Source organism: Porites lutea, chromosome 1 (genome assembly GCF_958299795.1).
Source record: "Porites lutea chromosome 1, jaPorLute2.1, whole genome shotgun sequence".
Classification (NCBI taxonomy): domain Eukaryota; kingdom Metazoa; phylum Cnidaria; class Anthozoa; order Scleractinia; family Poritidae; genus Porites; species Porites lutea.
Genome location: NC_133201.1, coordinates 19,717,704 through 19,743,797, shown reverse-complemented (window position 1 = coordinate 19,743,797; position 26,094 = coordinate 19,717,704). Strand labels below are relative to the sequence as shown.

The following is a 26,094-nucleotide window of genomic DNA, read 5'->3' as shown; positions in this document are numbered from 1 at the left end:
ATTCACGGACAAAGAAACTACAAACCAAGGCTCCTTGGTTTGTAGTTGTCCAGATCCAAGCATTTTAGTCGGAAAAGACCAAAGAAACTAAAATATTTATTTAGCCGTAATAAAGAGCTTTAGGCTTTAAAAGTGGTCAAAGAAATTAGTACTTTACAACTGCATCTGAGATCAACAAATTCTAATTAGCAACACTAACATTAACCACAGGGAATAATTACTCAATACGGATTAAACAAACCAACTTCATGACCTCTAAATAAATGTAAGAGTTAGTGCAGCAAAAATAAGATCTACTCAGTCAAGTTTAGAACGCAGTGTAGTCACCTATGCGCGAGATTATGGGGCGCCATACTGGACATTATTGCAAACCTTTGATATATGTGCTAAACTCCAGTGTGATATGCTCATTGTCATATTAACATGCTAAACTCCAAATAAATATGGTGTATCTACTTCTGTTCTATATGGCCATTGTCATATAATCGTGCTAAACTCCAGATAAATAGCCCGCAATAAATAAATACAGCCTGTTTTCAACCCCTAAATTTGCAGTGTTCTCTGAAAAAAATTAGCATGCTCAACTTTTCATTTCGTATGGTATGATGCACCGCGCGCTTTAAGCAATGCCGCTACCCAGATCCCTATCGGCCAAAATAGGCCGCCATTTTGAAAATTTCAATAGGGCAGCAATGGCGGAAAGTAGCGAAGATTTTCGAGAGGCAATATTAAACGTCGCTCGCCAGGCAAGGTCACTAGTGGACAATTTTAATGATGGTAATGTGCAGCCTATTGAGCAACGAATGTTGAGTCAGAGACATCATGAAACGGGAGTGTTGTCGACGCGAACACCATCAAGTCAGACAGGAAATGTAAATATGGAAAGCACACCAGTCAGCACTCAGTTAAGAAATTTATTTCCGACTATTGGTAAGAGCGAAGAAGCTTTCAGTTCATCGCTGAAAGCAGTCATTGCTAGTTCTGCAAGGAAATCGTTTAACTGTGTGTGATTAGTTAACAGCTAATCCAAGGTCTTTTAAAGTGATGTTGTGTTTTGAAAGGAGTATTTCCTAACTTTTTTAGAGACATATTTATTGACTGATACTTGGCAATTGCCACTGTGACATTTTAAGCATATGAAAAAGTATTTCAAGCATATCTCATTGGTGGTAGAACGTTATAGTTATTGTTCATGGTATTTTGCCACTGATATACTTGGCAATTGTCATTGTTATTACATTTTATGCTTTGAAGAGGTATTTGTTCATGCCCATAAAGTTAGCCCTTCAAGGTTTAGAGTTGAGGTTTAACTTGACATGCGATACAGGCTATCCATAAGAACTCAGAAACTAAACAATCTTTTAGGGCTTTTTGTTTGGAAGCTAATTATCCTCCAATAGCTAGGCCATTTGCACTAAGAAGTCACGTGACATCGTTTAGATGAAAATGAAAGTTATATGATTTTGCCTTAAGAAAACAATTAGTGGGTCATAGCTTCAACAAAATAAAAGTGATTAGGTTTTTCAACCTGCACCATTTCCTTAATGAGGAAGTTCGTGGCTGGTCACATGACCAGAATTATGTGCTCTGTCAATTTTGGCATCGGCAAGATTCCAACTCATTGTTCAAAGGAAGCATTAGTCACGTTACCTCTTAGTGTAAGTGGCCTATTCTTATTGAAAAGTCCATCTCCAAACTTTTGCACTGAAACATTGACATTGTTGCTGTTTATGTTCATAAAGGGAAGTACCTTCATCCCCATGTTATTTCTTAATATAGCATTTTGCATGAAACAAACTTTTTTTTGCAATTGGCCAAAATGACTGATTAGCTTGGAACACTTAGAATGCAATGTATAATACATGTATTAAACATTGTCCTTCCTTTTTCCATACTGTCTCTTGTGTTTGTATTAAGTATCAGTCATCAATAATTAATGTGGAACATACAAGTGTAACATTTTTTTCTATTATTTGTTTTCTGCGCATTATTAGTTTATACCTCTTTTCGTCCTTTCATTTGGTTTATTTGCACCATTAAGTTTTTATTCCTTTCTGTCAGTTTTCGCCCCCCTTGTTAGCGTTTCTTTGGTGTTTCATCATCGTTAGCACCTTTCTAAGTTTCTATAGTTTTATTTTCTGCATATTCTATGATAGTTTTGCAGTATAGTTTGGTCTCAGTTGATTTTGGTCCACGGTTAGTGCAGTTCTGATTAGTTTTTACCAGTCTCTTCGTGTTATCCGCAATTGGCTTCACAGCAGTTTTCTCTGTCCGAAACAATGTAAGTCAGTGTACTTCACAGTCCTTGTTTTTGCAGGCTTTTTATTTCTTTATTCTGATTTTCCTTTGTCACAGCTTGTAATTTTTGCTCTCTTCCTGTTTTAGTTTCACCATGTATTTTATTTCAAGTACCAAGCACGTCAGTTACAATAAATCTTGGTGTGTGGTCTGTTATTAAAGGCCATGAGACTATTACGCTTATTGCAGTTACAAATGGCTATAGCTATGGATTAGTTTATAATCAGTACAATTCAAAACATGGACCTAAATGTCCTGCTTTCTTTTAAAAATGATTTTGTTTCACGGATCATTGACAGATTTCTTATGATAACCTTACAACTTGTTTTGCTGCTTGATATCAAAATCAACAATACAACAACTACTGTACAGTGAAAAAAACTAAAGCAAATGACCTCCAATTTCACTGTTACATGACCTAAATGCCAACCAGGACACAGCCAGGATTGGGACTATGACAGCCTTTATTACAACATGTAAATAGGTAATCACTCAAATATAGGTACAATATTAAAATGAAACAGGTAATAAGACTAGTTACACTCAAATGGAATCAACAAATGTATACATAAGTTGTAAAAACAGCAAGACTGTCAGACATAAAGGAAATGAATTTACTACCAAAAACTACCCAGGGTGGGTAGGGTGGGAAAACTAGTAAATGCAGCTACTAAAGACTGTTTGCTAGCCGAGCTATATTGTACTAAGGTAAAGGCTGTCTTAGTCCCAGTACCCCCCATATTTGATATTTACAACAGCATCACAACCCTGATGCCTACCCTTTAAAATCCGAACTCATCAGACCGGTTTGCAAACTGTTTCTGTAATGCATCAAGCAATACAAAGATGGCTAAATCTTTTGATTTTAATGGATAGCTAACATTGAAATTGGTATGCACCTAAATGAATAGAAGGAAACATTAAACGTCAATGCTGTGACATATGCAAGTTATTTCCTTACCTGAACTCACGTGCTACAGCTACACATTGGACACGACAAATGAGAAGCCAGAATGCTTTCTATTTCTTGTAGTAAAATTTGCGGATGACACTGAGCAAGTTGTTATCAGTAATGATATGGTTACATTGAAATATATTTCTACATTGAAAGTTGATTTCAGTAAACCTAGAGGGAAAGTTTTTTACACTCAGCCCATAAAATGGCCAGTTGCTTAATCTCTAGGTTCCCTGCCCCTCTTCAAACCCAAACTTAAAGCATCTCATTATTAACACCCACAAGCTCAACATATTTAGAGATTCGTTCACTCCTTGTTAGGTTTGTGGGTACTAGGGAGTGAAGGTAATCCAGCTAATCTTCACTCAAAGGTATGTTACTGCTGGGAACAATCACCTCTTGATCCTCTTCTGAAACAGAAATGGCATCCTCTTCATCTACGCCATACCAAACTAATTCTTCCTCTCATAAAATACCATCCAGAGGTGAGTTCCTGCCATTTGCAGATCTTAGAATATCCTCAGTCCAAAGCTGAAGAGGAGATGAACCACCTTCTGTGCAAAGGCCATGGTAATTCCACTGCCTGGTAAATTCATCCAGAGATTTCTTAATTTCCTGCAGAAATACAAGGTGAAGTGACAGTAAATGGACTTCATTGATAGGGTCTAATAGACCAGATCTTTCCATCATGTTGAACTCATCTATATAGCTTCTAAGAACACCACTGGTCACATCTCTATGAAGCCGTTCGACTCTTTGATTGTGCACTGAACTTCCAGTTATCATGCTCCCTCTGTTGACTCCCCGACACTCCAACATCATTCGGGCTACACCCATGTTTTCGAGACCATGGTCACTCCTAACCCTTGAAGGCATTCCATAACTTTGGCAGGCATTCTGAAATAGTGCAAGTACTGTATCGGATCTGTCGTTGTTTGCACAGTGCAGATATGGTATCAACCTAGAATATCCATCAATAGCAGTATGTACCACAAGCCGCCAGCGTATCATCTTATGGTTCCCATCGATGTGCCACAGTGCATTTGGACCTCGTACATTGTACTTTCTTCGACAAATAGTTCCTCTCCACCGAAGTGCTGTTCCAACTGGATCCAACTCACGCATAAGTTCCCTGACTTTCCATCGCTGCACTCTTATTCCCCTGCTATGTAGTGCACCTATCATTCTGGTTTGACCAATCCCAGGGGTAACAGTCATTATTTCTTGCATGATTTCTCTTAGTTCTCCATTCCTAAGTGAAGACCAGTTAACTTCCCCCTCGTCCTCAATTTGAAACTCTTGTCGTCTTCTAGTTAGAGTTTTTGTGGAAATTCCGAGTAGTTCCGCTATTCTGACCCAAGGAAAGTGCAACTCTCGAAGAAATTGTATTTGCCTTTTAGAAACTTTAATTTTTGGCTGACCTCTTGTACCTGTGTAGTTCCTTTCGCATTGGTGAGCTGGCACATTCAATGTGCTTTCACTTAAATCATCTGCTATATTCTCAAAATATACTCGGAGTCTTGTCAAGTATAAGGACAGCTGATCCATGTTGCTATAAAAGTTTCCCATTTCCAAATCACGATCCGCGCTAGTGAGTTCGGCAGCCCTCTCTTTCAAAATAAAAACAGTTTCTCCAGCCTCAGACAGCCTTTCGTGTAACATTTCTATTTCATCTATGTTTTCAATAGATGGAAATATAGAAATGTATTGTTCCGCTTCTGCAAGAAGTGCTTTTGTCCTTTGAAAAAAGGATATAAGTCTATTCTCTGATCCCGCTATACCACTAAGGGCCGCCATTTTGGTTTACCGCCAGTGGCCGATAGGGATCTGGGTAGCGGCATTGCTTAAAGCGCGCGGTGCATCATACCATACGAAATGAAAAGTTGAGCATGCTAATTTTTTTCAGAGAACACTGCAAATTTAGGGGTTGAAAACAGGCTGTATTTATTTATTGCGGGCTATTTATCTGGAGTTTAGCACGATTATATGACAATGGCCATATAGAACAGAAGTAGATACACCATATTTATTTGGAGTTTAGCATGTTAATATGACAATGAGCATATCACACTGGAGTTTAGCACATATATCAAAGGTTTGCAATAATGTCCAGTATGGCGCCCCATACGAGATAGCCACAAAGAAAAAACCTGTGTTTGTTCAAGCAAACTCCAATTCCGGCCAAGGTCACGTTTTACACACGTTTTACACACGTTTTACACTATATCACGAGCTTTTGTGTCGTGTTTAGGCTGTCAACACTTTATTTCTGATTGGCTGGGAAAACTGAAACCAAACAAGTTGTCAACAGGATGTCAAAATGAGTTGAAGGGGGCGGCAGTTGAAAAGGCCACGAATCCGGGCAGGCGGTTTTTATTTTTCTCGCGGCTTCGCCGCTCGTTCTCGCGCGCTTCGCGCGCGAATATCGCGGCTACGCCGCTCCTGCGCCCGGCTCGACAAAACCGCCATGCTACGCAGGCTAGTATTAGACTCGTTAGTCTAATGAGGACCGTCTCGTGATACCGACGTAAAACAAGGACCATAACCTTTACCTCTTGGCTTCTTTCACTACTTTGTCCTTCTAATCATAGCACAAAGCCAGAGAAACGCGGACGAATTCGAACTTCTTCTGAGGTATACATGGAAGATTATAACCAAATTCCGTGATAACCTATAATCAGGCACCGAGGCTACGACACCAGTTAAAAATTAAAGGCGGATCTTTTTTATTGTTTTTTTTATTATTATTTTTCATCCGTCTTTACTCCGACGAGTCTCGTTGTAAACAGCGATATTTCTGTTCTTTCGCAACAACATAAACCAGTTATGCAAATGCCCGATATATCACTTAACTGAAACATTCCGCCATTCCTCCTTAAAGAATGCAGTAAGCAAAGTACACCTAGTCCTCTGAATAGAAAAAAGACCAATGTCACACCAGTGCATATAAAAGACTCTATGGAACCGAATGAAAATTATAGGCCTATTTCCTTGTTATGTATTATTAGCAAGGACTTAGGAAGTTGTGTCCGTATTACACTTAACAATCATGTTAAACAATTCATCATTCCTCTCCAGCATGACTTAAATCGCTTCTGCACTACACAGCTGCTATCTTCTAATGCCTTTAGTCAAAACGTGCACAAAAATATTCAAACAGAAGTTATCTACCTGGACTTGGCTAAGGCTTTCGATTCCGTTGATCACTAAGTTATGCTTCAAAAGCTCAAACGATATGGTGCGGAAGGCGGCACGCTTCTTTGTTGGTTTACAGATCACCTAAGTGGAGAATTTGAAAAGTGGTGTCTGGTGTAGGTAACGGTCTCAAGTTTCATCGGAAGTTCCTCAGGGCAGCCTACTTGGTCCAGGTTTATTTGTTCTCTTTATTGACAATTTACTGCGTGTGCATGAGGAGAAGGATCTGGGTATAGTTATTTCAGACACAAAGGGCTTGCACTGTAAGTATCCCGAAAGGCTCCATACAATTCCTTAGACTTTTCTTCATTAGCTTAGGGCCGAATCGCACTAGAGCCAGACATTTCGAATGTCCCGGGGCAAACTCCACAGGATTTGGCTTTAAGTTTGTCCGCTGACAATTTGTCTGTTGTCCACGCTCCATCGCACTAACGTTTTGTTTACGTTGGACAAATCCGAAATGTTTACATTTCGTCACACTTGTGACCTTTCCATTATCCAATACTTGGCGGGAAATCATATTTCATAACAACATGATCCCAAGACGTTTTCTGCTTTTTGTAGCTGCAGCATTTGTCCTACAATTTCAGATGTACGCTCAGCTGAGGATGATGCTGATAATTTTGTCTCTTGCTCAATTTCAACTAGAGGGGAGAGCTTTTCTGAGATTGTTCGAGATTCGAAGGCGAAGACGAAATCGGCGTGGACATCCGTACTTTTGGGTTCTCCCTCGACCCGCCGATTCATGGTTTGATATTCATTATAATGACCCAAGAATCCCAGACGAATATTTCAGGAAACAGCTTCGAATGAGAAGAGCTACTTTTCGTTTGCTTTTGGATGTCCTTCGCCCATACATCACAAGACAAAACACTCGTTTTAGAAGGTGTATTGAGCCAGAAAAGGTATTGGCAATTGGGCTCACGCGCTTAGCTCATGGAGGAACATACGTTTCGATTGGGCCTGGTTTTAACGTTGGGACAACGACAGTAATCGAGGCCGTCGAAGACGTCGTTACAGGACTGGTTTCTATAAAACATGATTATATCAAATTCCCTGAAACTGAAGCTCAAGTTGTTGAAACGAGGGAAACTTTCGAAGAGCTTTCTGATCTTCCAAATGTGGCTGGTGCAATTGATTGCACACATGTCACGATCAAAGCCCCTACTGACAGCAGAGTCGACTACTTCAGTCGATTCCAGCGCTACGATATAATCGTCCAAGCCGTGGCTGATGGCAAGAAAAGATTCCTAGATGTAGCAGCTGGCTTTCCAGGATCCCTGCACGATGCACGCGTGTTACGGAACAGTCGCCTTTACAGACGATGCGAGAACCAAGAATTATTGACTGGTCCTACTATGAATGTTCTCGGCCGAGAGATTGGTCCATATTTGGTGGCCGATAGCGCTTATTTTTTGGCTCCCTGGTTACAAAAAGTTTACCCTGAAGGAACGCAAGATCCCGACGAAATTGCATTTAATGAGGAACTTTCCTCGGCCAGAGTTTCCGTGGAGTGCGCCTTTGGAATTCTGAAAAGTCGTTGGCGTATTTTGACAAAGCAAATCGAAAGCGGGGTTAGTTCTGTGAGTGATACAGTTGTAGCATGTGCTGTTTTACACAATTTCTGCATTAATGCCGGCGATGAATGGGAATGGGATGATGGCGACGACGACGGAGGAAATGATAATGATGTAAATGTTTTGAGGGATGGCGACGATATCAGAGAACTACTAAAAGAGTACATTGCCATGTGATTTTATTTATCATTGATCTCTTAACAATAACATATTGTTTTGAGCTATTTTCGTTCTGTTCGTGTTTTCTTGATCATATAGACTTTGTAAAAAAACTGGAACGAAAACTTATAAACGCTAGAATATAGCATTGCTTTGAACTACTGTCTCTTTGCAGTTTCAGAGTAATTGTTTACAAAGCAGGATAAGTGAATAAGGATAAACGAAAACTGTTGCCTTTAATTTTTTTCTATAGCCTTGGTCAGAGCAGCGAGGAAACCAGTCATGGCCTGAGTTTGCTCTCGTTGCATTTCTTGCATTTGCTCTACAGCATTTGCCAATCTATCACCCTGGCGCTCCACTCTCTCGGTAAATCTAGCAAAATCCTCAGAATCGTCGTTCTCCAGGCTTCTCTTGCGCCCTTTTCCCTTTCCTTTTCCCTTCTTCCTCTCGCTCCTGCTTTTGACTTTGATTCCCATTGCTTGAAGGGCTTCCTCTGCCTGATCCGAGGTATATCCCTCCTCCTCGTCACCAGCAGGCGAGTCAGGCAATTTCTCCTTATTTTTCGCTGCTGCATTTGCAGTTTCCCGCACGTGCTTCAGAGTAACAACATCCCTGCCTCCGAGCACGCGGTCAAAGACATCAAAATGTTCGCAGGTTTCATTATTTCCTCCCGTCTGCGATCGATTCCAGTCCTTGGCCTCTTTGTACTTCTTTTTTAAGTGCTTAATTTTTCTCTCGCACTGACTTGGAAGGCGCGCTAGGTCGAATTGCTCGTTTATTTTAGTGGCGATTTCACCCCACACTTTCCTCGACTGTTGGCTCTCCAACCTTGATATATTCGCCTCCCACAGATCCACAAGGTATTTCACCTGGTTCTCTGTCCATCGGTCTTGCGTTGTCTTGCCCTGTCTCTTGTCCTGCTTCGTGTTTCCTTCAGTGGAAGTGCTGGCAATCTCGCATGTCGGAGTGCTAGTTCCACTAGCACTACTTCCCGACTGAGGACTGCTACTCCTCTGTCCTGGCGGAGAACTACTGGTAGTAGCATGGGGCATCGAGGTCGTGGAATTCCGATATGGATACGAATCATAAAAGTTTTGGAAGAAATAACCCGGAGGATAGCAAAATGGAAAGCTGTTTGGCGGGCTGTTTTGGTCCGACATCTTGCAAAGTGAAGAACGCGCGAAAACCAAAGATCACGTTGTACTCATCATTTTTGACGTCTTAATTAAAAAACAAACACCAGCTATTGTATTCTCGGTTGTTTGATCCATTTGTCCTGCCTCGGAGCAGGACATCGCAGCCTTTGAAGTTTGGCTGTCCTTCGGAATATTTGGCTAACTCGAAAATACGCGATCGCATTAGGACAAGTCAAGCGTTGACAGATTTTTGACATAAAATAAACAATTTTTGATTTGTCTGGCTCTAGTGCGATTCGGCCCTTAGGCGCGGCGGATTTTGTCACGTATGATCAGCGCGAGGTGTTTTTCCCGACACCCTTCTGTCAGGAACATGACATCATGAAAGCAAACCAGACACGATCGCGTCGGCAGGCCGAAGCCGGCAAAAATAAAAGGCTTTTCTTTCCAGTTTTGTTTCGATGTGGTCAAAATAAATCAGGTTTGTAGGTTGTAGGTAATAAAATCTTGTCTTATTCAGTTCTCAAGGACCTTTAGAAAACGAGATAATTGACTAGAGAAAGAAGCGTGAAAACACTTTTCTGGAAGAAAATATATTTTAATTCTCGCAGCAATTTTGCGAAATCGCGAAGCGCAATATATTAAGTTTCTTCCAAAGCCGTCATGATTAAGCAGTGTAATGCCATCACAACTAAAAATGAATTTAGTTTGTATCGCAAAAGCCGCGAAAATAGAGATGAAACAAAAAATGGATCGGAAAAATTAATACATTAGTAGTTAGCTAGTTAAGCAATAATAATGCACAGCACTGAAAATAACACGGTTCTAGAATATCTGACGGCTTCGCGTTTTGTTCGTCGCTGCATGCGATTTAATCGCTTATAACCTAACAGAAAATGCATGAATACAAACAAGCTCGCTGTTCCAGAACCCCGCACTGAATTTTAAAAGAGAAGCCTTTCTTATAACGGAAGAGTGTTGTAGAACAGCTTGTTTCTGAAGGTGCGGCAATAATTTTTTTAAAGGAAAATTAAAAAACCTTAATTTAGATATATGCATCTTTACACGAGGCCTAAATGTGAAGCAGGTTTTTTATTGTTATATCGTTATTATTTTAGTTTTTATCTGGTTATATTTCTATACTTGAATGTAAATATACCTAAGGGAAATACCGTGTATTACCTTACCTTACCTCTGTGATGTGTGTAAATTTGTCTTTTGCTATGATTTTAGACAATACGACTTCTCCTGACTATCAATTGTGCGTCAAAACAATGTATCAAGCGCGCGATAAAGAAATTGTCTAAGTGCCACGGTGTAGCACTTTATGACAAAGTTTTAACTGGAAAACTTGTTGCCATCTGATGTACACCTGTATAGTTTATGTTTATAAGCTCTACCTAAAATAATCACTGGGTTACACTGCACCCATGGGTGTGCTACCTAAAGTGCAGCCTATGTTTGTTAGCTCTACCTAAAGAATCACTGGGTTACACTGCACCCATGGGTGTGCTACCTAAAGTGCAGCCTATGTTTGTTAGCTCTACCTAAAGAATCACTGAGTTACACTGCACCCATGGGTGTGCCACCTAAAGTGCAGCCTATGTTTGTTAGCTCTACCTAAAGAATCACTGAGTTACACTGCACCCATGGGTGTGCCACCTAAAGTGCAGCCTATGTTTGTTAGCTCTACCTAAAGAATCACTGAGTTACACTGCACCCATGGGTGTGCTACCTAAAGTGCAGCCTATGTTTGTTAGCTCTGCCTAATCACTGGGTTACACTGCACCCATGGGTGTGCCACCTAAAGTGCAGCCTATGTTTGTTAGCTCTGCCTAAAGAATCACTGGGTTACACTGCACCCATGGGTGTGCCACCTAAAGTGCAGCCTATGTTTGTTAGCTCTACCTAAAGAATAACTGGGTTACACTGCACGCATGGGTGTGCCACCTAAAGTGCAGCCTATGTTTGTTAGCTCTGCCTAAAGAATCACTGGGTTACACTGCACCCATGGGTGTGCCACCTAAAGTGCAGCCTATGTTTGTAAGCTCTACCTAAAGAATCACTGGGTTACACTGCGCTCTGTGACGGACGTTTGCCTCGCGCTCTCTTCAGAGACAAAAAAGCTATAGTCTGTTTGGCCAAAAATCAAGCTTTGTTCCCGCTAAAAATTTGACACCATATTGGGCCCCGAAAGACGTTAACAGTTCCTCCACAATAGAAGAGTGTTTTGCTAGAGGTTAGAAACATTTGGCTTACATGGGTTTCAATATAAAGGTGCAAAAACTTATCAGCATAATTATAGCACACAAACATTGTCATCAAACTCCTGGCATGTAGCCTGAATAAGCCAAGCAAATGTAAATAAAGCATATAACTAGAAATATTCGTCAAATGGTCTCGTTAAGTAAATTATACTTCACTTTGCGAAAGAAAGTTATCTCTTGTATCCGTGTTACGCATCGAAAAAGCGAGGAGTCATCGCATGACATTAGGTAACAGAGGTAATACCCACGAGTTTCACGAATTCCAATTCCACGATTTTTCGCCGAGTAACAAATTTAGAACTTCAATTCTTACCTTACAGTTGTCGGTTCATTTACCTTACATTCGCCAACACTAGTAAACATGGACAAAACGATGAAATCCGGCACTCTTCTTTCACAGGTAGCAAGCCGCATGAAGTAAAATCCACCGATATGCGCTGCATTCTCACCACAAATATAAACATTTGTCGTGGAGAAAATACGACGAGGAGGAAAAAAATGCCAGATCTTCGCCTCGGCAATGTATTCTAGCTACCAAGCCGGCGTATCTCCAGAAGGTGGACTCGAAGTGGGACAAACCTTGTGATTTTTTCAGGAGTGCTTTGCGCGCAAACTAATTTATTCTGGCGCGAAATGAAGATTAAGAAAATGTATCTGAAATCTAATACACGACAAGAAAATTTTCGCACTTTCCAGGAGCGCGACATATTAAATGGGATTAAGTCGGATTATCTGCCAGCGGAGAAAACATCCCTGCGTGGGATTGTACTTCCAGTAAAAAGCCTCTGTGTCCTCTCATGATTTACACCTGATTACAGCAAAAGCAAAAAAACTTCTAGGTTTGCTAAAGAGATCATGTCCCATGTTAACTAAAGTGGCAGTAAGAAAGTCTCTATAAGTATCAAGCAATTATCAAACCCCACCTTTGTTACGCTACAGAAATCCCGGATCTCCCACTCAGAAGTCACTAAAACTTGAGGTTGAACAAGTTCAGAAGCGTGCCACCAGATGGATTTTAAGTTTGATGACTGGCCAAATGTCATATGGGGAGACACTGCTTGCATTGCCTTACGATAGAGAAATCAATGATCTCATTTTCTTTTACACTTGTACAGCCAGTACTAGTATATATTGATGTAGACATTACATATTATGTAACCTTTAACAACGTAGGCGCTGCGGCCAGCCTACTGAGCTCTACTGGCTGTTACTCTTACTGTCCCGGCCTGTAAGATTTGCACTTTTCAAGCTTTATACTTTATTCGTATTGTAAAACTGTGGAACAACATGTGCAACGTAGCTTTACCTAGAAGTTTTACGTACGTCCCTTAGCTGTTTTTAATCATTTTTGAAGAACCTCTTTTGAAAAGTCTCTTTTAATGAGTGTTTTTGATGTGGATCTGGTCTGCTCATGGTCCATCTCACTAAATTAAATTGCTTTATAAGTTATAAATTAGATTTTTACTGCAATTAGATTTCTCTACAATTAGACTGCAACTTATTACAATTAGAATTTTTACTACAATTTGATTTCTTCTTTTACAACTAATAGATTTTTCATGTCAATTAGTTTTTTTGTCATGTATGTATTTCAAATTTTTTTATTTCCCTTGGGTGGGCTCCCCGCATGAATCCAAGTATCCCGTTCGTGCCTTTCCCTTTTGGACATAAACCCGTTCTGTTTTGAAACTTTTTTTTTATCCTGTGGGCATATTTCCTTTAGTTCAATCTTGCCCAATAAATATGGAATATGTAACTTCACATCCGATCTATTTTTTTTCAAAGCACTCTAGCAAGAACAACAACAATAACGAACATAAACAAGAAGAAACAAACTAAGATATAAGAAGCTAATTTATACAACAGGATAAGTTAAAGTTAATGTGACAACCCGTTTTTACCAGTAATCCTTTTAGGGAGAATAAACCAGTTCACTTCCTTTCACGGGTTACTTCCTGTATGTGACCCCTTGTCACACTGTATGATTTGCTGAGCCAATCAGAGACAAGTTGTGACATGAACACTTGATGCCTATGATTTCGCGTTAAGCTCAACAAAACAGCGGTTTACCATGGGCTTCCCTTCGATATCTGTGGAACACAATCCCCTTCCACCCCCTCCCCCCCCCCCCGTCCTTATCGTTGTTTGACTCTCTTTGCTGGTTTTCTCTTGCTTAAAATTCAAAAGGTTTTTCTCATACTTACTGCAGTCATAAGAACAGCAGTTAATTATTGTTTTCACTGTAAATCCATTGACAATTGTCATGGAGATATGGCACTAAAAGGGTGAGATTTTTACTGAGAGGGGAATCATTCTAAGCTGACGTTGTTACATGCTTGTGGTCACTTTGCACTTTTTCGTTTGATTATTTCAGTTTGATTACAGTTTGCATGTAATTTCTTTACAGCTTGTGTTAACACATTCAAGTTTAGTCCAACATCTCTGTCTCCAGGTTTATGTTAAGTGTCTGGCTTTGCTTTCGGGAGGGTAATCATGAACAAAGGTGCTCGACAGTTCTATCTGATGCAGAGTAGCTTACAAAACCAATGTCTTTTTTGAATTGGAGGCAACGTACAGCAGTAAAAGCCGTTGAAGATGCATCGCAATACATCAAAATGTATGTAACAGGAGTTTCAGCCAATACTGCTAAGCCGAAATATTTCAAAAATGTTGAGGAACAAGTCATTCGACTTCAGAGCAAAGTTTGGAGCAATTTATAGTGCTTCTGAAACTAAAGAGTTCGTTTTAAAGAATATACCGATTGACAATCGGATTTGGTTTAAGAATAGGCAAACACTGGAATTACTTGTCCCGAAAATTCGAAGTGGTGGCTCGTTTTAACTCAGGGAAATACATTTTTTGAAATTCCAAAACAATGTCACAGCTGAATTTTGAACGAATTTTAGTTACGGAGTAGCGCTCGAACAATTACGCTGAAATTTCTCTGGTATATTTGTTATATCAATAAAAGCCGATACTAGAATTTGCAGTCAAAAATATCAGCAATGTTTTTTACTAGACACGATTTTGCTTAAACAGCAGGGTCTACTTAAGCGCTAATTTTGCAAAAAATATTTTGTTTATTGCTGAATGATATCTGTTGTTCCCCGCAAAGTTCGGAGCCATCGCATTAAAAACGAAAAAGTCATCACGAAAAGTTCGTCAATAGGCAATAATTTCATTTCCAGTTACATGCTACTTCCGGACCTGAAAACAACATACTGAGTAAATCAAAAATGGATGAGAAGGGCAGGTCGTGCGCAGGTGCAACCGTTTGAATTGTTTCCGCTGTACTGAAACAGTGCCTTGATATTAGCCAGACACGAAAGAGGCATCGCATAAACCTATGACGATATGAGTTCGCTTCCAACCTCGTGGCCTAGTCAATTCTAAGCGTACCCATGGCCCATTTCCGGGAAATTTCCGGGACATTTCTGTCAAGTTCTAAGTTCTCACGATGAGGTCTTATAATTATCCCTTGTCATGGTCATCAAGGAAGGATAAATCTATTACTGGACTGCAATCGGCGACAAAACTGTTGAGGCATTGTACGCAAATAGGGTAACTTCAGAGAACAAAAGAATCCACACCCCTCCCTCCTCCCCTCCATTCAAAGGTGGGATGTCTGTTGTTTTCTAAAGGTAGCTCGAACAGTGGCACAACATTGCATGGAGGGAATGGGGGAGGAAAAGCCTAATTTTCCCCTTTTGAAGTCAGTAAAACGTCAGAAATCCCCTTTAGGGCGAATTAAGTGTCTCAACTAATTTTGTCGCCGATTGTAGCTACCACCAAGACTCCTGCCCCCTTCTTTATTGTACGCAATTAAAACTCTTTCAACTTAGGTATTACATTTAGTTATTATAATTGCTATCAGCTAAAACTTGAAAATTCTGGAGAAACAATTGCAAATTGCTGCCTGGATTAAATGATTGAGTGATGGTTGCACAAGACAAATTCATTTTACAACTGGATTTAATTGGATCGTCCTATTTCAGTTTTACATCTGGTTTCTTGCAACGTCGACGTTTAAGATCAATGTTTTTTTTTTCTGTAAAGAGGACCTAACAGCAAATGTGTAACTTATGCAGCTTATGTAGCCCGCTAAAACATGCCTTTCAAACCTTTTTTTGTTGTTGTTGTTGTTGTTGACTGGCTGTCTTTTAAATGCGTTTCCTAGTTTCAACAAAACAGTTCTTTAAAACCTTGGATTTATGCGAATTACTTGAATGTAGCTTGTTGGTTCGTTATGTTAATCTAAAACTAAAAGCTAGCTTACCTCAGGGTGGGAAATATTGGGTGTAAGTACATTCCAAATCCCATATAACGCATAATTTCAAGTTTTGGTTAAAAAATGACCAGTTTTCAATGCACGCATGAAAAGTTACCAGTACATGCAGAGGTCAGTTCTACAGCAACAGCAACAACGATAGTAGTAAAATAGACTAGGATAAGGTTGTTTTTCACTGAACATTCTTTGTCATGAAATACGCAGTCATGATATAATTAAACTTATTCTTGCAGGTACCTACAGAACAATAAAATCGAACAGCTTCCGCCTGGGGTATTTTCCAAGCTATCTAGGCTAGGGATATTGTAAGTTTGAATCTTTTTTGCATTGTCTGTTACTTATTAACAAGACTACAACACTTGTATGCGAAAGCAACAACAGATAATTATAAGAATCCGTACGGTTTCAAAACCTACGCGGCTAGCGTACAAGGAACATAAAGCCGGATAGTTACACACCAGTGCAAAACGAAAAGATGTAGGGTAATACACATTTTAAAGTGTTTAGTATCACCCCATATAAGGAAATCCACGACAGTCTTGAATTCTGGATTCCACGCTGTGGATTCTGGATTCCAGGTACTGGATTCCAGTTTTTGTCAGTGGAACTTGAATTCTGGATTCCAATCGTTAGTGGGATTCCGGACTCCTTGAGCTGTATTTCGGATTCCAAAGCCCAGGATTCCAGATTCCTCCAACAAAAATTCTCGGATTCTGAAATCCTGATTGCCTTACATGGGGCGATTAGTAGTTTCTTTCATTATTGCTTATTCTGAATAACATGAGTAACAGTATTACTGTGCTAAGACACATATTGGTGCCAGTATATGCTGATACATTGCAGAATTAAACTCACTGTTAGTTTCTAGTACAAGGCGCATGTGGCCGCATATAAAAATACCCTTCTTAGTTGCTGTTTCAAATATTACAAAATTGGTGCAGTAGGCTAAAAAGAGCCTGTGGGCGATAATGACTCTTTAAGGTTGGGTGTTACGAGACAGTGTGTGTTCCTGTATCTGCCTAGCTTAATTCTTAAACTAAAACTTCATCGACCTCACTTGAGCAATCACATGTGGAGCAATCGCTGAACGTCGTTCACATTGCATTGCCCTTGTTAGCTTATAATCTTTCTATGATTATATGCCCAAGTTAACAAATGTAACCGACAACTTATATGGTAACTATTTCAGTGTTTTGTAATCTTAAGGAGCCTTTACTGGTTCGCTTTATTATTATTGCTCATACCGTTATCAATCACAATAAGAGCGACTTTTCGAAAATATCGGTCTGTATAAACTTTAACATTAACCATTGCGCTCATTTTGTGCCCACTGATAGCCCTTATTAATGGGTAACCAACCAGGCTATGCTCAGTTCCTCCAAATACCGCGTTCTTTCGTTAAAATTCGAGGAGATTCATTTTGCACGACGATGGGAGAACAAAAATACACCTCCACTGAAGCGGAATTTATCGCAAACTCCATCGTCTCCGTTGTCAAACTATGACGAATTGCCACACTATGCATTAATGTAGGCAACACCGAAAATCGTGCTTTAATTAATTAATTAAGCGTTTATCGTACATAAGAGATCGTGCTCTTATTTTGCCCTGATGGCGTCTTTCTTTCTTGTACGAGTGACGAGCCTTGGATCCTTAAATAGATCGAGGCAAGGCACGTTAGCAATTGACATTGCACATTTAAATCGTACTTTAAAAAAACTTTGTCTTGTTCTTACTTGCTTTAGTATTTTCGGGTCTTTGAGCGATTTCAATAATGGATCCATAAGCAATTACTATCAATTAAGATTTTGAGCTGCTACTTTTTTCGCTGACATTTGAAGTTAATTCTTTCCGAAATGAGGAAATAATTTAAGGTTTTCCTGGTGTTATAGCCTACGCCCGAAAAAGGACGCTCTCGCAGTTTTTGTGTTATAACAAAACTGGACAAGCTGGCAAAGCCATTTGTTAAACTTATATAACTTTATGGTGGGGATGAAATGCAGCCCGTCAAATCGTTTAAGTGTCAACTTTCCTACGTTCGCCGCATCCATCTCTCCCTCCACTGACACCTAGAAATAAAAGGTGGCCTTGAATTTCTCGTCCTCAGAAACGTACCTCTCTACTTAATACGCCGCAATAAGTCTTCGCAATCCTTCTTTGATCGCGAATGGAGTACTTATGGTCCACTAGACAGTCACGATCCCATGAATTGTGCTACAGGTGGATTCACAATCCCCTGTATTGTGCTACAGGACTTATTTTACTGCTCGGACACTCAAGGAGTTGCAGACCTACAATAGCTGTACATTTATGGCTAAGAAAGCCATTTAGTTAAAAGAGTTATTCTCTTGATTCGATGCATGCAAAATCAAAAATTTAATAGAAGGGTGCTCTTATTGTTTGCACGTCTGTTCAGAGCTATTTTTTCGCATACCGTATTTTACCTTTTATATTGATGTTAATTGCTTGCCTTTGTGGCAAATGGGCAATAATTTATGTGTTTTGTAGGTCACCTAATCACCATATAGAAAAAAAAACGCTTTCACACTTATAATGAATACATTATGCCAAATGAACGCTGTTTCCAGATAAATTACCTAATTTTCCATCATTTTTTTGGTGATGGAGAAGTATAACGCTTGTCATCTCAGCATCTGCTCGTAGCACTTTAAAAAATAACCTTCTTTTAGGAACCAATAGTTTAGTCTTATAGTATCTATACGTTTAGTCTATGTATTTCTATTCAGTTTGTTATCATTGTTTTGTTCTATTATTCTCCATATAACCGCCATGCAGGGATTGATTAGTGCATAAGCATGATGTATTCATTACGGCACGATATGCAATTTGATCACTGATTTGATTTAGTCTAGAATTTTGTGCATGAATCAATGTTCAGTGTTAAATACTGTTAAATATCAAACATTTTAAAATATATGCTGATTTCAAGAGGACAAGGTCTACAATTAGTTGATGGTTTTGCAAACCGAATACAACGTCAAAAAGCTATTTGTGATAAGGGTTATAGATTTTAGGAAGCTATAGGTCTGAAAACGGGTGTTAAAAAGGACATATGAAACAGGCTCGCGAATTGGAGAATCGTGCAGCACACCCCTATACGAATTCCGAGGATTACGCCCTCCTCGCTACCAATGGGAAAATGAGTGAGTTTAGATTTGTTACTGAATGTTCCTATGGCTGCCTAGTTTTTTAGACTAAAACTTCATTTTGGAGCAATCGTTGAGCGTCGTTTAGACTGCAAAGGTCTCATAATCTTTCTATTTTGTAAATTCTCATGGTACCAAATAACGCACGTGTGGCAATGGCTTCAGCCACGGTTTTGTAATCTTGTGTCCATAGCCCTAATTAAATTCGTAACTGGCTCGAGTAATAACTATTGGTCATACCGTTATCAATCAGAATCAAGATCAGGTTTCGGAAATATATCACTCGGTATAATTTCCATATCCCGTCTCGCTCATTTTTTTTTTTTTTTTTGTACTCATCTATAGCCTTTAATAAAATAACCAAGTAGACTACACTCAATTTCTACAAATACTGCGTTTTTTATTAAAATTTTGGGAGGTTCATTTAGCACGATGGAAGAGCAAAATCTGCTTGCCTTGAAGCGAAATTTAACGCAAACTCCACCGTCTCCATGGTCAAACTACAACGAGTTGCCAGACTTTGAGTACTACCTATAAAATCGTGCTTTGATGTTGGTGTGTGTGGGAATTTGAAAATTCAGTCATTGCTTTAAGGTGTCGTTGGGCTAATAAAGCTGATTTTTCTTAAAGCATTTTAACAAATGTTCCTTAAAGAACGGATTGATTGAACCGTAATTATTATTTTGGTAAAGATAAATAATAGCAGCAAAGTATTTTCACATTATGGTTCTGGGGCTGGTACACATCTTACTCAAAAATTAGGAACACGTATAAAAACACTTTCGCATCAGAATACAGCATCCTTCTATTGATCCCAAGTTGTACCCGAATACTAGAACTAGATCTACTCGCTCGTGATTGCCAGAGAAAAGTTTGTGTTTTCGTAACAACAACGTACAACAGAGATACAAGGGAGAAAGAAAAATAAAGGAAAATCAAGTGGAGAGGCAGTTGGTGTAGCTTTTTGGCCAGACCTAACTCAATACGTGAGATAAGTGTTTCGTCACAATGCGTCTGTCAAAAACAGTTGATAGCTTTCAGGGAAGGTTGGACAGCAATGTGCAAAGTATCATGTCGCGTATGGTAAGGGAACTCATTTAGAATAAACCGTCGAACTACAGCGACCTAAGACATTAACGTCTTCTGTTAAGTGCGTTGTTTAGACGCACTCATTAACAAACGACTTTAACGCCTCAGACGTTAAATGGGCCTAGCCTATAAACTGGACGGCGTAAACTGGGACGAATTTATATGCCCAAACAGTCCGAAAACGACTGGGAAGAGTCTACTCAGTGTTTTGTTCTTTTCAGAAAACTCTGTTTTGTTCAAAATGTGTACCTCTACTTTTATGCGTCCCGGTCTTACACCAGACGACTTTAACGTCTCCAGCATAAAAACGGCCAGTTAAAAACTTGTTCTCCTTTCTTGAATTGCCTCTTTATACCATCCAATATTTTACTCACTGGAAGTGAATTAAGTTAACCCAGGGTCATAAAGCGAGAATAAGAGAGGAAGCAGCAACTCCTTTTGTTTTTCAGTGAATCGTCTTACGTTTTTTAACTATACAGTAATTGTTTTCTATCTAACGTGACGCGTTTTTTATTCTCACTGGACGAAAGGTTTCCATCTTATGGATATGCCGTAAATTCAGATTTAGCATCCTTCTTCACTACTCAGTGAACTCAACTCCAGCCCTTTAAAACGGACCCGTGAAGTTCAAATATTGCAAGACAGGCAGAGGTGGAAGCCCGAGCTTCTCTTATATCGCCAGCTTTAGCTAAGAGAAAATTATCGAAGAAACGACCATATTTAATTAATGCTGAGAGACAGTTGACAGCATTTTAGCGCCTTGCAAGTCAAAAAAGCAAAACGCAAAGAAAGGACAGGGGCGGCTTTAAATTAGAACATTTAGATTGGAACTTATTACGCATTGAATGTTTTGATTCTGAGAGGTACGTAGTGTAGTACCAAGTGAACACTGATTTTGAATGAAGGGTTTAGCTTCCAAATACAGAAACTGTGGTGTTGCGGTGGTGGGGAGTGAAATGCAAAAAATTAGTTTTATCAACTTGATAAAGTAGTTTGGCCTCTGTAGAGGGATTGAGAAGCTGTGATTTATATATCAGATGCTATTTTCATTGATATGTTTGCTCCGAAATGGGCACGCGGGCCCCATAATTTCGCACGTTTTCCCTCCTGGGACCCTTGCATTACCCCTGGGTATTGAGTGTGGTATTTAAATGCTTTGCCAACACCAGGATCACTGATCAGGTCGCTTTTCTATGCGTTCATGCCCCGAGGGGGCATATATACTTGCGTTTTTTGCCCCGCCCCCCCTCCTCCCCTCAGCGACAAAAACCCGGTTATGCACTTCTTCGCATACGAGAAATTATTTTCGCCCATATCTTAGTATTCCCCGCGTGTGCCATAGAGGTGCAGCATATCAATGAAAATTCTCCTACTATTTTGAAGCACAATGCTGTTTGATCCACCAGATGCTATTTTCAAAGACAATGCTGTTTGATCCTTTCGATCAAATTTTTAGCCAGAGGTGACGTAAACAAAAAACTTAGCCAAAAACAAAGTGGAACTGGGTGTGTCACTAAATGGTGATATAGATTGGATGAAAAAGGGAGCGAGGTAGTCAGTTTGTCTAAAAAGAAAAGCTAACTCTCCCCAGGCGATAAACAAATTAGGTTTGACTCTCCCCCCCCCCCCCCCCCCCCCCCCGCTTCTAAAGCCCCACTCTCCGTTCCTCGTACCAAAAATGGTACCTTTTCCTTACACCTTAAATTCCTTAAATTCGGTCGGCGCTATTTTTTTGAAAAAGCGGAACGTGCTTCTGCTTCTCGTTTTGTCATCTCCTAACGTATTCATGCGGTTTCGTCGCCTTTCTCGATCTGCTGTCGTTGCCTTTCCCTTTGACGTTGTGTTTGGTTTCAAAATTGCCTGTATTCTCTTGACCTGGCCAGAAAATCCCAGGGTTTCTCAGGAATTCTCGTAAAATTTGTTCGCGTTCATTTGCACTAAAATTCTCGAGAATATTGAAAAAAGGTAGTCACTTCACATCTGATCTATTTTTTTTAAAAAGCACCTTAGTTCATAGCAAGAACAACAATAGCGAATAAAGAATACAAAAAGAGGCAAAATTATTAAAAAAAAGTCAAGTGCAGTGGAAAAGCGGTTGTCGTAGTCCACGGGGTAGTCTCTTTGCCAGATCAAATTGTACACGTAAGATGAGCGTGTCCGTAGTCCCAATGCACGTGTGAAAAACAAACGCTAGATTTTACGCCATATAGCATTTCGAAGTCGAGGGTGCGTGTTTGTGATGGTGGTGGTGGGAGGGGGGATGTTAAAAGAAGACACAATATGGGCTTCCTCTAAAGAAAGAAGAGGGGTCGTAAGAGATGCCAAGCGTCTCTTTTTTCGGGTCATAAAAGACACCCTCGATGTTGTTGTAAAGTATTGATACCCCTAAAGAAATTATAGTAATTATTAGTATTAAGGGAAAGGCATTCTAGAGGGTGCATGAGTCAGGCTAAGGAGAATATGTTCAAGACCCGTTATAGCAAAGGATAATTAATAAACGTCCTTAAGTTATTCTGAACAGTAGGCGTCGTCTTGGGACCTCTTTGCTCATTTTAGAGTATGCTTACCGCTCATGTTAGAGGCTTGGTCAATCTGGTTTATAAATTGGCACCAGCGACATGCGTAAACCTACCATGGACTAGCATTCTCTCCATGGGGATTTGGGGGGGGGGGGAGTTACTGCATGCTACAGAAACCGCATTTAGCTCAACCCGTTTAAGCCTAGGTGCATATGCATAGCCTTGGTGCGCCTTTACCTACCTTGCGAGTGCAGGTTGTATTTTTGCTGTAGGGATAGTGAATAAAAACGAGTTCTCTTGCAAGACTTTGAGTCGTTATTTTGCATTTGAGATAATATCAAGCTTGAAATGAAAGAGAAATTAAATATATGATTTGCTAAATCAGAAACCTGTAACACCAAAGAAGTGACAATAAACTGCAAACTGGGATAGAAAAGATTAACATGATCCACTACTGCCAAGGCTAAGAGGAAATTTGTGTATTAGAAAATTAACGAATTTCTTAAAACATAGCACGATGAGATTAATCGCATTTTCCCCTTCCCCAAACAAAAAATTGTGTTTGATGAGGCAAGACCAAAAGTTTTGTGTATTCACACGAAACTGGTTACTGTTTGTCATGTTTACTGCGGGAGCCAGAACAGTAAAAATGTCGTATTTTCTTCGTTCCGGTAAACAAAGTAATATTCAGTTTGGACCATGCTGGGAAGCGCCCCCTTGCTTGTGATTGGTCATGTATTTACAGTTGTCGTCATCGGATTAGTATGAAAATTGGTGGGCGGAATACAAAAAGCAGGCTCTCCCTTCCCTTTTCTTTTTCACGCTTTTCTCCCCTCCGCCTCCCCTTTTTGCACCTGCCACACTGGCTATTCTCTTTAGCGCTGTTGTTTGCTTCGATTTTGTCTTGTTTTCTCTTGCCCTGGCTCGTTCCCGAGCGAAACTATTTTAGAAAACCCTGGGATTTCTTTACTTTCCCGAAAATAAATTTTGTCAAATCTTGGAAGATTTCTACGCGCCAAGGTTTTAAAAAGAATAAACCTTTTGTTCGGGTGACGCCTGCCCAGACCCAGCCGACCCTTAGGTGAATGGTCGTAAAATCTTCGGGAAGACAAGCTTGTCTCTTACAGGTTTAAGGAGTGTTAATTTGCACTTTGGCGAGTCTTTTCTTACTAGGGTAGCTAGGTGCAGAATTGCAGACTAATACGTATGCATGGTCGAGAAGCCAATGAATGTAACAGTTTTAACCTCAGAACGTGTTATTTTTAATTGTTAATGGCTGCTTTTTGCCACTGAGTTTGACATACACAGTCAGACAGTATGGCAAGGAAAACTTTCCAATATTAATTCGTTTTAGTAACCAACAATCTTTGTGTTCTTGAGATTATGAAAGCCGCCCAATTATCAAACTCGAGGCATATTTTACATGCCGTTCATAACGTTCATTTTGAAACTGTATTTAGCTAGATCGTCATATGCAGTTTTACGTGTGTTATCGCACAACGTTGACGCTAAGTCAAAGCTTTTTGTGAGAAGCACTTCAACACAAAAGTGTGACTTGTAATAGGCCGAGTTACAAAAATCCTCACAAAATGAAGCCAAGTGCACAACCTTTCTTGTGAAAATGAGTTTTATTTGCATGAGAATGAAAAATCATTTTTTTACTTACGGCTGAGCGCTTACCCTCGTTTTGATACAGAAGCCCGAGGGAGCTCGGAAATGATCTATTTACACCACTTCCAAACCATCGCGCAGAATGTAGGGACGCCATTACTTATTCATATTCAGCGAAGCGCCGAATCCGAATAAGAGTTGGCTAAGAAAATTTCACAATAAGCTTGGTGGCGCTGATAAAACTTGCTTTCCTGCTTTCCAAAAGCCAAATTCTAAAAACCTACGCGCCGCTTTTTGAAGAATGGCGTACCTGCAATTTGAGACTAAAACAGCCGTAAATATTATCCCTTTGAACTGGAAAATACAGCAAAAACGGCCTCTGTTAGTATGCAGTCTACTTTCGAAGGAGATTTTCTGAAAATTTACACTGCTTTTAAAATGCCTACGCGCAGCAAACGAAAGATGGACCTTTTCTCGAACAGACTCCGTTTTAATTTTGAAAATCGGTTGAGTAGAACCACTATCCCTTTCATTTTGAAAACTTCTGGAAGAAGCTGTGTTCGAAAATGGCGCGGGATATTCGCGGATCTATCTGAGCTATTTGGGCTGTAAGTTTGACTTTTTTACTTGTTTGTTGGTTATGGTTATGATCAAGACTAACACTACGCGCAAGCAACCACGTATAAAACGGAGTCCTTACGGTAACCTGCCCGGCTGCAAACAAGGAACAGATGTCAGTTAAGACAGATATTTAATTTCAAGAGCCCTTTTTTACTAATTACGAATAACATGAGAACATAATATTATGGTAAGCCTCATACTAGTAATATGCTGAAAAAACCATGTGTAAAAAAATGCAGAATTACCCTGCTAATTCCTTGGGCAAGGCCTGCGTAAAACCGCGGAAAACGTTTCCTATTGCTTAAATCTGCCATACCAGATGTCTGATGGGCCACAAGCTATAACCAGAATCTGTTTTAAAGTACAACTCCAGGTAGTGATTAACCAATATGGGTAAGAAGAGCCTCAAAATACAAAATCTGAAATGCAACACTTTCCCGCTGCCATGAATATCTGGACAAAACAGGCCAGAAGGTTAGCCAGTGAATTAAAGATGAAAAGTAAGAGGAGCCATTGAGATCAAACAGCGAAACAGAGACGGGGCTATGATCTCCCTATGGTTTTTCAATAATATTTTGTCATGCGGCTTCATTAACTCTAGAAGAGTACAACATTAAACTACATGTACTGTCAAAAGTTGTAGAAAATTTATTGCTTATAAGCAAGCAATGTACATTTGCAAGTACAATATTGTTATTTAAATTAAGTGTATAATTGTGCTACTTTATTTGGTTTGTAAACATTCCTCAAAGTCTATTGATTTTTTTGTGTACAACACCATTCCATCAAGTTGTCTACTTTTTTTTCTTATTCCCTCCTGCATTGGAAAAACCAGGGCATCAGTAATTGCTTTAGATGGCGTCTGTTGCTTTTAATGATTCCCTAGAAAAGACAAAAAAAAAATCATCTATGAAAATAAGGTAGGCACTCCTCCCAGCCTATAACACGTCCGGTCCAATAAAAATAATTATTGTCTGCATACAAATACAATCCCATCGGCCACCACTTCCGACCAGCACAACCTTGTGGGTTAATGGTGAGTAGTCTCTTGCAGCTGTACAGTGATGCAGTCTAGAAGTGTGTGTTGCCGTTAACATATTCAATAATTACATGTACATGTATACTATTCAGAGGTACTTCTCCATTTCAAAGTGGCAGCAACCAGAAATATCAGATTTTCTCAAAATCTATGTAGTAAATACTGTGTCCATG

At 39.7% G+C, this 26,094-nt stretch overlaps 2 protein-coding genes across 3 annotated transcripts in view; one reads left to right on the top strand and one right to left on the bottom strand.

Moving 5' to 3' along the window:
* LOC140946275 (uncharacterized) overlaps nt 1–26,094 on the bottom strand; it is a 111,405-nt gene that overhangs the window by 70,913 nt on the left and 14,398 nt on the right. Inside the window, exon 5 of one of the 2 annotated variants that reach the window (XR_012166831.1) lies at nt 25,508–25,764. The exons of the other annotated variant lie outside the window; for it this stretch is intronic. The gene's annotated coding sequence lies outside the window, so the exon portion shown is untranslated. Of the gene's footprint in view, nt 1–25,507; nt 25,765–26,094 lie in introns of those variants that run through there. 2 annotated transcript variants of the gene reach the window in all.
* On the top strand, nt 6,771–8,202 carry LOC140946264 (uncharacterized). Its single transcript, XM_073395358.1, has one exon. The coding sequence runs from the start codon at nt 6,982–6,984 to the stop codon at nt 8,200–8,202; it is 1,221 nt and encodes a 406-aa protein (XP_073251459.1). The 5' UTR covers nt 6,771–6,981.